This window comes from Oryctolagus cuniculus, chromosome 1 (genome assembly GCF_051225735.1).
Source record: "Oryctolagus cuniculus isolate XC-2025 breed Fujian yellow rabbit chromosome 1, ASM5122573v1, whole genome shotgun sequence".
Classification (NCBI taxonomy): domain Eukaryota; kingdom Metazoa; phylum Chordata; class Mammalia; order Lagomorpha; family Leporidae; genus Oryctolagus; species Oryctolagus cuniculus.
The window spans coordinates 171317933-171331814 of NC_142867.1; the positions used below are offsets into that span (position 1 = coordinate 171317933).

The 13882-nt window shown below is 37.9% G+C and overlaps 1 protein-coding gene across 36 annotated transcripts in view; it reads right to left on the reverse strand.

Moving 5' to 3' along the window:
* PTPRD (protein tyrosine phosphatase receptor type D) overlaps positions 1-13882 on the reverse strand; it is a 1783257-nt gene that overhangs the window by 133954 nt on the left and 1635421 nt on the right. For all 36 annotated transcript variants that reach the window (XM_089316625.1, XM_089316627.1, XM_089316774.1 and 33 more), the window contains 2 exons: positions 8721-8811; positions 200-409 (listed from right to left, as the gene is read on the reverse strand). In XM_089316625.1, the coding sequence (XP_089172751.1) occupies positions 200-409; positions 8721-8811 (301 nt within the window). The remainder of the gene's footprint in view (positions 1-199; positions 410-8720; positions 8812-13882) is intronic.

Here is a 13882-nt window from a genome sequence, read left to right on the forward strand (position 1 = left end):
CTTATTTCTAATACAGTCTCAAGTACTACACTCAGCAATGCTGGATGTGTTGGCAGCCTGTTATTACACTTTAGTTAATGATAGCTCATGAGAAATAATTATGATGGATATAACTACATATCTACAAATAACCATACACTGTACTAGAGAAAATGTATAAGCATGTCATAGGAAACAGATACCATCATAACGGACTTACAGATTCTGCATGTTCCATCACTGCTAACACAAAGAAGACATATTCTTGACCACTCTGGAGCTGCTTGTTTGTAAATCCACCATAATGCTTGTCATCCCCCAGGGTGAACTCAGTGGGCAGGACATCAAAGTGAGCTGCAATATATGGCTTCAATTCAACTTCTCTCCCGTAACGGATGCTTCTGCGTTTCCTAGATATCTCCTTAAGCAGCTTAAAGGGAAAGTGGGAAACAGAACAAGAGCTATAAACAACAATCTAACTTATGGATGATTTAATGCCAAAGATTAATTCATTACTGGAAACTATTCAAATTTAATTTGCCTGTGTTTCAGTAGCAAATCAGCATCACTAAATCTCAAATCTCCCCATCTAACTTTTGCCTTTCTTTTAAGAGGAGATACTGGACTCAGGCTACAAAGCCAGACTCTGGGTGCAAACACAGGACTTGTAGCTCATATAATTTCCTATACTAATGAAATTCTTCCAAAGGCCAATAGCACATCATAACTGGTCTAGGGAAACAGTCAGCTGATTCATAAAAGACTTGCTTTGCAGAAGATTTATTAAAGAAGTACTAATCCAGGATGAAGCCATCTAAGCCTTCAAATATAACTGAATTTTAGGAGAGGTCAGTACCATTTTAGCTTGTTTTTATTAAATAGATAATCAAACAAAGCATATTCTCTGAAATCAGCAGATGAAGATTCCTATAAACAATTATTTATTTATTAAATAGATGTCCCTCACTTAATTTCTCAATTAACATGTCTCCTTTATTAAGCAAATGGGGTTTGATTTCTCACATCTTACCATGTAGTCAATTTTTTAGCTCTGCGGAATCTAAATATATTGCTGGGTGTTTGATGTAGGCTAGACAGATTTAAAAAATTAATCTGAACTACATAAACATACACACATATTTACAGATCCTTCTTGTACTTCTTTTAAAAAAACTTATTTGAAAAAGTTACTGTTTGTGAAACTGGAACCATTTTGTCTGAGATGTGCCATCTGAAGCCTTGGGGGCCATCTTAGGCCTGGGTCAGTCACTACCCCATAAAATAAGTTTTGGTTTCTCCAATAAAAGTTTCAGTTTCCTAAGTCCAGTTTGGTGTACCAGAAATCAAGAGATCCAATGGCACAACCATATGTGTTGCCTTCACCCCACCCAACAGAATTTACTACCACTTCCTTATCTCTGTAAGGCTATATTAAAACTGTTTTTGTGTTCTGTGGTGGGCTTTCAGTTAAACAGAGAGACAGAGAGAGAGAGATCGATCTTCCATCTGCTGGCTAACTCCCGAGATGGCCACAATGGCTAGGGCTGAGACAAGGCAAAGCCAGAACCCAAGCCTTTTATCTGGCTCTCCCACATGAGTGGCAAGGGCCCAACACTTGGGTCATCCAGGTCACTTACAGGGAGCTGGACTGAAGTGGAGCAGTGGAGACTGGGATCAGCACCCATATGGGATGTCACTGTTGCAGGCAACACTGATTTTGTTAGGAGATAACTACTGATGATATGTTATGACCTTTCATTTCAAAATGATGTGAAAGTACTTTGGTCTTCTCCCATCAAATATTAGTATTTTTAGGATTCAACAGGGAGAAAGTCTATATGAGTCTGGAATGGCTTTTGAGGGAAACAACATGTTTTTAATGATCTCTAAAATTTTTTAAAATTGTATTTGTTTTAATGCATGTGTTGGTTTGGATATTCAGTCCCAGTAGGTTAAGCTGGCACTTCGGACACCCACATTGCATACTAAACTGGTAACTCCAGTGTGTCTACTCCACTTATGATTCAGCTTCTGCCTAATGCATATTGGGAGACAAAAGATGATCATCAACTAGTTGAATGGGATCTGAATGAAATTCATCTAGACTTTGGCCTGGTCCAGCTCTGGCAATCGTGGGCATTTGAGGACTGAACCTTAATGGAAGAGATCTCAATCTCTCAATATCTCTCTCTCTCTCTCTCTCCATCACTCTGCCTTTCAAGTAGATGAAACTAAATCAACATTTAAAAAAAAAAAGTCTGTGTAGATAAGACTATGTATCAGAGGAGAAATGGAAAAAAGAATAAACTCTGTATCTTGATAACAATAAGTACTTAAGGACACATCGCCACAAAAGTATTAACTACTCATTTTTTTAAGTAGAAATGATATGAGGGGTCTTCAAAAAGTTCATGGAAAATGCATATTATGAAAAAGTACACACAAATTTCAAGTTTGTTTTGTACTCAGATGAACTTATCTTTTAATTCCATTCTTCCATAAACTATTTGAAGCGTCCTCATACAGTAAACACCAAAATACTGACATCTATTGAGTAGACAGAGGTCCTAGCTTAACTAAGGCCAAGGTTCTGTGATAATAATAGCTGCAGGCTGTCTATATGATAAACACTGAATCCTTCTCTTAGGGTTCCTCTGTTGCACTACAGCCTCTTCTGGACTGAAAGTCATGAAGATATTCAGTTGGTTCAAAATGGTGCCTTAAAAATGTAAAGAAAACACCTTTGGGTACATAGATAATTCCTGCCTATATTATTCTTTTTTTTTTTTTTTTTTTTTTTGACAGGCAGAGTGGACAGTGAGAGAGAGAGACAGAGAGAAAGGTCTTCCTTTTGCCATTGGTTCACCCTCCAATGGCCGCCGCGGCCGGCGCGCTGCGGCCGGCGCACCGCACCGATCCGATGGCAGGAGCCAGGAGCCAGGTGCTTTTCCTGGTCTCCCATGGGGTGCAGGGCCCAAGCACCTGGGCCATCCTCCACTGCACTCCCGGGCCACAGCAGAGGGCCGGCCTGGAAGAGGGGCAACCGGGACAGAATCCGGCGCCCCGACCGGGACTAGAACCCGGTGTGCCGGCGCCGCTAGGCGGAGGATTAGCCTAGTGAGCCGCGGCGCCGGCCTATATTATTCTTGAATAGTGTTTAATGTATAATGTTCTAAAATTTTCAGTGAAATTTGAGTTTATGAATATAATTAAAATTACATCAAATATAAACCATTTTATGAAATCCACAGTATATAAGATATTGCTTGAGTATAAAATTTGGACAAAGTAATGATAAAATCAGGCAGGCTGACCAATTATGCACTGATTGGTCGATTAAAAAAGAAGTCTAGAAGATCAGCACTATCTTTCAACTCTGTTGTTATATTTAGATCTACTTACAATAATGATAGCAATGATGGTAATAGTAACCACTGACTAGGCAGTCACTAGTTGCCAAACACTGTTCTAGAGGGCCTTAAAATGGATTAGTTCTTTTACTCCTCATAATAACCCTGTGTAAGCGAGGTAAGTCAATATTATCTTTATTTTATAAATAAGGAAAGTGAGACACAATAGAAAATCACAATGCATGATTAGACTCCAATATTGTAATAAAATGAAATTGCATGTAAGAGATTTTTCAAGCATATTTTTATTTTCTCAATGCTTATACAATATCAAGGAATCATAAATGCTGTGTTTAAACTTTCATAATCTAAATTCTTTTTAACTCAGTATTTGGACATATAATTGTTGTGCATCTGCTTTCATTAACACAGATGAATGTTATTTCCTTTTCCTGGATTCTTTTAACATGCTAATTTTTAAAAAATCTGATGCCAAACATTTAATGCAATATCACACTTGAAAAGTCATTTAAAAGGTTGATATTCAGTAAATGATGGTAGCCCATTACTTTGAGAGGTGCCCTGCAGATGAGCTGAACAGCTTTTTGAAGTTGAGTAATCAAAAACATTTACCATCAGCTGTTTATGTGACTATGTCCCCTCTTCTGCTTCACTGATCAAACCCTACCTTGATTTTATTCATATTTCAGATGTAGGCAACTGTCATAATTCATCCATATCACTGTCATTCCCATGAGTACCTTTTGCTAGGATTTCTTTAGAAAATTTAGAGGTAGTACTTCAAAATAAAATAGTTGAGTTTTTTGGATGCCCCTGGGATCCATTGCAGTCACTCATTCAGGTCAAACCCGGAACATCAACCTGCCCCTTTAGGTTGCTCTAATCTCTGTAGGACACTTCCTGAGTTATGCTGTAAATGGTTTAGCTGAGCTCACCATGACACCAAAATTAGTCAGTATATTAAAGTTACAATCACAAATGACCACACTATTTTACAACAAACATTTCAAGCACAATGCAATGAAAAGCATATGATACATGACAGGACTGTCTCTGAATTAACTATCATTTTGGGAGTCATTCTGCCTAAAATTCATTTTGACTATCAATGTCCACTCTTCCCTGTTTGACCTTGACAATCGGCATTTCAGTCTATGCATTTATCACGCAGACAGCATCCTGAGACAAAGGATAAATGAGCTCAGAAGATAATTTTGAGAGTAACTCTGTTTAGAAAGCCTCTTTCAATTTTTTATGGGCCTAGATGTGAGGCATACATGTGGAAATCCCCTTAGGCCAACAGTCTATTTGATGATATAGTTTCAACAATTTGAATTATAGGCTTTTCTGAAAATTTACTTGGTCAAATACACTTAGGAGAGGAACACTACTTTGTCAAATCTAGCTACTGAGCTATAGATAAAATTAATACAATGCTTTTATTATCCATGGTAGGAAAAGATTAAGGAAAAAACCTGTCTGTAGGGATCAGAGACTGGATGAGTAAGCATAAAGTGAGGCCATAGCCTACTTGCATTTGTTCCCCTCCACAATAGTTGCAAGATATATTGAAAGTAATTCCAGAAGATATATCAAGGACTTTAGTTCTTTATCAGAAATAATTTTCATTTTCCAGTCAATGCATATCTTATTTCTTCCACCATTAATTCTACAATGTGGTCTCAATTATATCAGTAAGAAAAGTGGGAAACAACCCATCCTGACCCAAAAATTCTGAATTAATAAAATGTTCTTTATCAAACTATTATACAGATTAATGCACCACAACTTTTGGGATGATTAAAATGACCCTTTGTTATGGGAATCAGCAGCACAGACCTGTAGAATTTAATTGCAAGGAAGTTCAATGTCACATAGCCCTATACTTTAATCCATTAGCATTTCTGTGCATTTTGGAGGTTAAAACCTGGCTGTAAAAGAGAATCACTTCCTATTACTTACCACTGAATGGCTTTACTTCTAATGAAAGCTCCTTCTTTAAAAGTATTTGATATCATTTTGGATTGAATCTTATTGCTTTGAAAAGAACTTAATAGGTGGATTCATAATTTTAAAAGTTGCCTTTGCATTTTAAATCCAATTTTAACTAAAATGGGTTGGTGACAATTCTGTAATTCAGCTGAGAATGAATTAAAATAGTAAAGGCCATCATAGGATTAAATGATTAGTCAGTTGCAAGTAAAATTACATCTTGCTTCAAAATTCTTAAGACATCAGCTGATCATTTTACATCTTCAGATTAAGGATTACTACTCCTTCAACACTACAGAATAGTGCTTTTGTTGCTTTATTAACAACATAAAAAAAGCTGAAAATGATAACATATGTAAATCACTTGACAACGTTATTGGATTTAAGTCTCATTTTTCACCTCTCCAATGATCATCTAATTGTTACACAGAGGCACAAAAGGATACTTCTACCCTTGAACCTATCTCCCCTTCTGAATCTGATCAAATCTAACTCAGATAAATGAAGCAGGTGATGATGAGTCTCACTCGAGATGACCAATGTCTGCCAAAGGAAGCTAACAGCCTCGTTTGTCAGATCAGTCTCCTCTGTGCAGTCATCTATGAAATAAACATCACCTTCCTGTAATGCACTTAGGGAAGGTATTCTTTCTTGCTCCAGTTACACTATTCTCATGTAGAGAAAATACCAAAAAATTAACAGGTTGCGTTGTGAGATGGGGCCTGTATTGTAAATAAACCCAATAAATTAATCTCACAGATCCCCAAATGGGTGCCTTGTTATCTATCTTATGAATTATTTCAAAACAGCATCATGTTATGAACACTATGAGAAACAATGACTTGATCAGCCCATGACTTGACTGTCGAGGAACAACTTAATACTTTATCCCGTTTTGTATTTTTTTTTTTTTGTTCTACTTATTACTATTGGTTGAACTCTTTAACACACAATTATTCTTAGGTGTTTAAAATGTAACTGAAAAGTGATCCCTGTTAAATATAAGAGCGGGAATAAGAGAGGGAGGAGATGTACAGTTTGGCACATGCTCAATCGGACTTGCCTGGGGACTCCAATTCAATCCCATCAAGGGGGCATTTACCAATGCCATCTCACTAATCAAAGTGATCAGTTTCAGTTCATAATTGATCATAATGATAGGATTAAGAGTCAAATGGATCACATAAACAAGACTAGTGTCTACTAATACTAACTGATAGAATTAAAAAGAAGAGAACAATCCAACATGGGAAGCGGACACACAGCAGACCCATAGAAAGGCAGATGTCCTAAATAGCACTCTGGCCTCAGAATCAGTCCTTAAGGCATTCAGATCCGGCTAAAAAGCCCATGAGAGTATTTCAGGCATGGAAACCCAAGATACTGTGGCAAAAACAAACAAACAAACAAACAAAAAACAACCAACCAACCTAAATGAAAGATCTCTGTGAGTGAGATCCCAGTGAAAAGAATGGGCCATCAAAGAAGGAGGTACCTTTCTCTGAAGGGAGGAGAGAACTTCCACTTTGACTATAAGATTGGAGTTGGCGAACTCAAAAGGCTTCCATAGCCTTGACAACTCATGGCAAGAGCCTTGGGTGATTACTGAGGCCATAAACAAGAGTGTCAATTGTTAAATTAACAACAGGAGTCACTGTGCACTTTCTCCCCATGTAGGATCTGTCCTTAATGTGTTGTACTGTGTGAATCACTGGTATAACTAGTAATCAAACAGTACTTTACACTTTGTGTTTCTGTGTGAGTGCAAACTGTTGTAATCTTTACTTAATATATACTAAATTGATCTACTGTATATAAAGATAATTGAAAATGAATCGATGTGAATGGGATGGGAGAGGGAGCGGGAGATGGGAGGGTTGCGGGTAGGAGGGAAGTTATGGGGGGAGAAAGCCACTGTAATCCATAAACTGTACTTTGGAAATTTATATTTATTAAATAAAAGTTAAAAAAATAACAATAAAGTCTATCCTGTCATTTCTAATATGAATCTCAGCCATTAACTTGCTGTGGCTATCCAGGGATCTGGCTTAACATTTCTGGACCATAGTTTCCTTACCTAAATAGGAATATGTAATAATTAAGTCTCATTCCTCATATTATATATGAACCTGCATGATAAACCACAAATGCTTTTTTGCAAGAGGTAGTAATTAAAATGCACCTATAGTTGCAAGACTTTGCAAATGAAAATTATGCTACTTAGTATTTGTTTATTTCTTTTTTCTATATTTCTTGCTGTGTTCACAATTTTGTGATTTGTTTGGTTTCATTCTGCAGTTAAAAGCATTTTTTTATTCTGAAACCTAAAGAATATGCAATAAGGCAAACATTTCCTAACAAACAGAATTCTGGAACTCCTCATGTAGGATCTCTGTCATTAATGTGCTGTGCATTGAGATTTAATGCTATAACGAGTACTCAAATAATATATTTCACTTTGTGTTTCTATGGGGGTGCAAACTGTTGAAATCTTTACTTAATGCATACTAAACTGATCCTCTGTAAAAAAAAAAAAAAAAAAAAAAAGAAAAAAGAAAAGAATAGAAACTATCAACTCCCAACTTGACTCTCACTGGGATTAAACATGACAATAGGTCTGATCTGATTTCATCATCACTTAAAAAAAAATCATCTATTATTTTTCACTTTATGTTTCTGTGTGGGAGCAAACTGTTGAAATCCTTACTTAATGTATACTAAGCTGATCTTCTGTATATTAAGATAATCGAAAATGAATCTTGATGTGAATGGAAGGGGAGAGGGAGTGGGAAAGGGGAGGGTTGTGGGTGGGAGGGACGGTATGGGGGGGAAGCCATAGTAATCCATTATTCGTACTTTGGAAACGTATATTCATTAAATAAAAGTTAAAAAAAAAAAAAAAAAAAAAAAAAAACAAACAGAATTCTTTGAGGATCTGGGCAAGACCACGTAGTAGGTCAAATGAACTCAGCTGCAAAGCACAATTTAGCATTCATGAAACTCTTAGCAACCATCAAACTAAAATTAATAAAGGTCCTTGGAATTCATATCAATAGTGATTAAGTCTCTGCTGACAATTCATTTCACCTCCCACACCTTGGCAACATGTTTTACAAGGGGTAAGGGGCAAAATATTAAGGCCAACAAAGATTAGACAGTTTGGAAGCTTTGCTGCACTTAATGCCTTTTAATTAAAGCAAGAGCAGCTTTGTTGGGGTCCCTATAGGTTAGTGCACCCAACAGAATTGAACCTTCCAGTCAGCCAGCTGTACAGAAGCCGGCTCGAGGATAAGATTCTGAAAGGCCTCCATAGGGAGGAGGAGATATTTAATACATTTAATAGCTAATGAAAGACACAGACAACAAAGACATAGTTACCTCATCTAATTCCATTTCATCGGGACTCTCCCATGGCTTGATAAATTTCCCACGAGATTTCTTCAAAGGCACAATTATTATGTAATAACCTCTGCACAGGAATGGATAGACAGGAATAAGGTTAGCTCAGAGAGGGAAGAAAATGAATATACCCTTAAATCTTCCACAGACCAGTGATTCAGACTGAAGGCAAATTACAAATATGGGATGACTTGTCCATTTCTTACCTCAGTGACAAATAACCACCTGTTTGTTCAATTTTAAAGACATCATGGGCAGACATTTATGTGTAACTTCAATGATCTTATAGGGTAATATCACCATGGTTGACTGCTCTTTATTAGTTATCATAAACAGAGCAGACCCAGTTTGTTAGGCCCCTGGTGTTGGGCACATACAAGGCTGGTATATTGAAATCTGCCACCATAAGCTGCTGAACCAGTATTATTTAAGACATGAATTATAAGAAGATAACATATTTATTTACTTGAAAGTCATTTCTGGCTTACTCCTCAAATGTCTGTAACAGCCAAGGTTGAGCCAGGCTAAATCTAGGAGCTCAGAACTCAATCTGAGCCTCCTGTATGAATGGCACAGACTCAACTACTTCACCTATCACCTGCTGCCTCCCAGGGTGCACACTGGCAGGAAGCTGGAATAGAAGCAGATCCAGGATTGGAACCTTGGCACTCCCATTGGAATGGGAGCATCTCAAGTAGTATCTTAACTGCTGTCCAAATGCCTGCCCCAAAAAAATATTTTTAAATGGGATACAGAATAAAAATTATTCTTAGCTCACATAAAGACCTATTATTACTTTATTTATGGAAAACTAAAATACTATACATTTTTTAAAAAGTATCAAAATAACTCATAATCTCACCAGAATTATATAAAGAATCAAAAGCTCCTCTCTCTTTCCACGCATCAGATTATAAACCTTAAGATATGTGGTGTTGAAATGTGGGAAAGATCCCCACCTACAGTCCTTCAAAATACACCTCAATATACCTACTTAGAGGAAGTGACAAAAGTAATCGAGTCCTCACAGTGACAAAAGTAAACTAAAAGGTACAGAGAAAGTGACCTGTCAAAAAATGTTTGGGCTATTTGTAAGGTTGTACTGTGACTTCAGTACAATGTATACTCTGCTCTTGTATTCAGACTCTGATGATATCAATCTTTGAGAGTAACCATGCAAAAACTCCAAGCACTACAATGACTACTGGATCAATCATTTCCTACTTCTTAGATATTATATTAAACACATAATCTTGTTTTGCCCTCCTACAGGGTACTCTTTTAAGAACAGCCTAGATATAGGCTCTAAGGTTACAGATAAAAAGATATATCTGAAGAGATTAAATAACTGCCCAAGTTAAAATAGATAAAACAGACGGAGTTCAAACCCTGGCAACAGTCAGTCTCTCTCTCCATATATATATATATATATATATAGATATAGATATAGATATATAGATATAGATATATATACATATATATGTGTGTGTATGTATATATACATATATATGAAATTATCTATATATTAGATTTTTAAGAATTCCATAAATTTTGTATTTTATCGTGAAAATGAGAACACACATATATACACAAATCCAAACACACCCACACACCTTTAAAAGAGAATGTTACAATCAGGACAGAGGGAAGAGGGAAGGCTGCTGCCCATTTTGGATCACACTGTATCGGAGAACAGCCCAATCACAAAGGGCTATCTGCTCATCTCAAAGGAAAATCTGCAATAGTCTTAGCAAATCCTCAGTGATCAACACCTCTGTTACCACACACAAAGCCTACAGCTGAGCTGTCCAGTACAGTAGCCACTAGTGTCTTATGACTACTGAGACCTTGAAATGTAGCTAGCTTGAACTGAGATATGCTGTCAGTATGAAACACAGTTGAGTTTTGAAGACTTAGAATGAAAAAAGGAATGTGAAATATGTTAGTGAAATTTTTTAAATGGTGATCACATGTTGAAATAATATTCTGTATATGTTAGGTTAAATAAAATACGCTACTAAAAGCAAATTCACCTTTTTTTTTTTTAACTATTTGGAAGGATAAAATTTCACATGTGGCTCTCATTACATCTGTTGGACAGAGAAGCTCCAGGGTGTTATGGTGAAGAATGTGGTACCTGGAGATACACCTGGCCTAGAATTTGGGTTCTGCCACTAATGTGTTGCGTGATCTTGGGCTACTCATCTAGCATCTCTCAGGTCTCAATTACATATTCTGAAAAATGAAAGTAATCAGTTTCAGGCTGTTATTGTAGAAGAAATCAACAAAACAAATCCTCAGGTGATTAGCACACAGTTTGTGTGAGATGCCAACTGCTCTGGGTTACCACTGAGCATTACAGCCGGAAAGGCATCTGAACTATCACATTCAGTAGGAGCCAATGAATTCCATGATACAAGCTGAAGAACTTGTTGCACTTTTTCTACCCCTAATCAAGAATTCAAGTGAAGCTAGACAATTTTGGCAGAATCCTTTGTCCACGGTACTCTGAACAAGTAATCAACAGGCACGCATGGTTTCAACATCAGCCATGTATTGAATTTACTGCATATAGTCATGATGATCGAGGAGGGTGAGGAAAAGGAAGAGCTGGAGTGTGTGCGAGAGGCCAATATCTTTTTATTTGACGATTCAGAGTAAGCCTCCTCTTCTTCCTGTCCTCCCACCACCTGAATGATTTGCCAAACAAGTCCATCATGTTAAATGAGCATGGAGAAAAACGACAGAGGCTGCAACTGAGCGTGCAAAATCACACTGCAGATGTACTTGATAAACACACTTGTCAGGGACCCTCTTGCTTTTCACTACTCAATGCACAAAGTCAAGAGAGCTTCTCTTCAACTAACGTAATGATACTGCACATTATCAGATAACTCCCATTGTCATGTTTCAGAATCTTGTAAATCAAAGTTAAACTGATAAACTCTGTTAATTTTTCTTCTACTATTATGCTTTGAATTGCCATTCCTGTACATGAACATAAAGAATGCTTTCTTTCTTCTGCAGCACTCCCCAGCCACTAATTTTACTCATGGCTGGGAGAAGAATTGGACTGCGTCCCCCATAGCAATCAATTAACAGGGTGGCCAGATATATATAACCTTTTCTCTCCACTGGTCCCTGAAGTATTCATCTATGGCAGTCAAAGTAGAACTTGCTTCAGTGCAGTTCTCACATATTGAAAGAAATGAGGCATTGGCAATTTGGAATGCCATATTCTAGAACGTTTCACTAGCTCCTAACCCTCACAATGCACCTGTACTCTCTGCAACTATTCCTTTGTAAATACCCATGACCTTACGTTACTTGCAACCTGGCTTTCCCCTTAGCAAACTGCTTCCCTTGCATTCTTCTCATGTGGTTTTTCATTCATCACTCCTTCCCTGCCCATGAACGTCAGAGTCAAGGTGCGGGTTTCTTCACTAGCTTCCTGCAGACATCTTTTCTCACTTATCTTGTTTAAAACAAAAAGTAAAACAAAACAACAAACAAAAAAAAAAATACTAGGGGCTGACGTTGTGGTGTAGAGGGTGCAATGCTGGCATCCTACATGGGATGCTCCATTTCTGATCCAGTTCCCTGCTACTCGCCTATGACAGCAGTGGAAGGTGGTCCAAGTACTTGGGCCCCTACACCCACGTGTGAGACCTGGAAGAAGCTCCTGGCTCCTGGTTTTGGCCTGGCCCAGCTCTGGCCATTTGGGGAGTGGGCCAGTTGATGGAAGGCCTCTCTCTTTTTGTCTAACTTTGCCTTTCAAATAAATAAAATAAATATTTAAAATAATAATAAAAAACACCCTTTCTGAAGGTCATTCTATTAAGTGATAACATGCTCTTCTCTGATTTCTTTCATCTACTGATCTTTCCAGAATCTTCCTTCTCTTACAGAAGATTTATTATGGATTCAAAGTTCTCCTGTCTTTCCCTACTCTGCCAACATTCTGAGCGACCTCAACATTCATAAGGCTGACCTACAAGCCAGTCAATGCTCTCAGGCCTTTCAACCTTTCTTTCTCAAAGCCTACTCATCCCTTTATTACCTGAAATCTCTGGTTGCCATCCTCTATGCCTGAACCCAAGGAGCTGAAGACAGATTTAGAAATAAAACTCATCGCAGAATAATGTCATAGATTTATAGAGATTTATTTTATTTATTTGAAAAGCAGAGTTACAGAAAGTGAGGGAGAGTCAAAGATCCTCCATCCACTGTTCACTCCTCAAATGGCTGCAACAGCCAGGGCTGGGCCAGGTTGAAGGCAGGAGCCTGGAACTCCATCCAGGCATCCCACAAGGGAGGCAAGGGGCCCAAGGACTTGGGCCATCCTCTAGTGCTTTCCCATATGAGATGTTGATGCTACAGGCCATAGGTTAATCTGCTGTATCACAATGTCCACCCTTCTCTTACTTTCTTAAGTAATCAAACATATACTAAACTCCTTTTATTTCCATATACCTCAACTTCTCAGTCTCTCTGGGGACTTACCCATTACTTTGCATACATATATAAATAGTGCCTTCCATTTAAAAAAACAAATGACCACACAAGTGGTCATTTGGCCTAGCAGTTGATACACCAGTTTAAAAGTGTGTGTCCTATACAGACTGCACGGGTTTAAGTCCCGGCTCTGCTCCTCATTGCAGCTTATTTTAATGCCTACACTGGGAGCACCAGGTGATGATAGCTCAAGTACTTGAGTCCCTGGTACCCATGTGGGAGACACAGCTTGAGGTCCTACTTCCTGAGCTCAGCATAGCCCAGCTTTGGCTGCTGTAGGCATCTGGAGTACGAACCAGCAAATAGGAGATTCTTCAGTCTATCTCTCAAATGAAATAGTAATAAATTAAAAAAAAAAAAACAGTTTCTTACTTTCTTCCTCTGTACTATGGGAATTCTGCACAGTACCCTGTGTCCTTGATGCCCTCCATTTCTGCCCTTTCCACTCACACTTCCTAACTGACAATACTCTAGGCCCTGCCTCTTCACTACACTGCCACTGCCAGGCTCCCAGCAACCTCAGTGATGTTACCTACAGGAGATTTTTTTGATCCCTTCTTTCTTACCATGTTCATGATATGCTACACGAAACATTCTCTGTGATACAACTCTTTTCTAATTGTCTT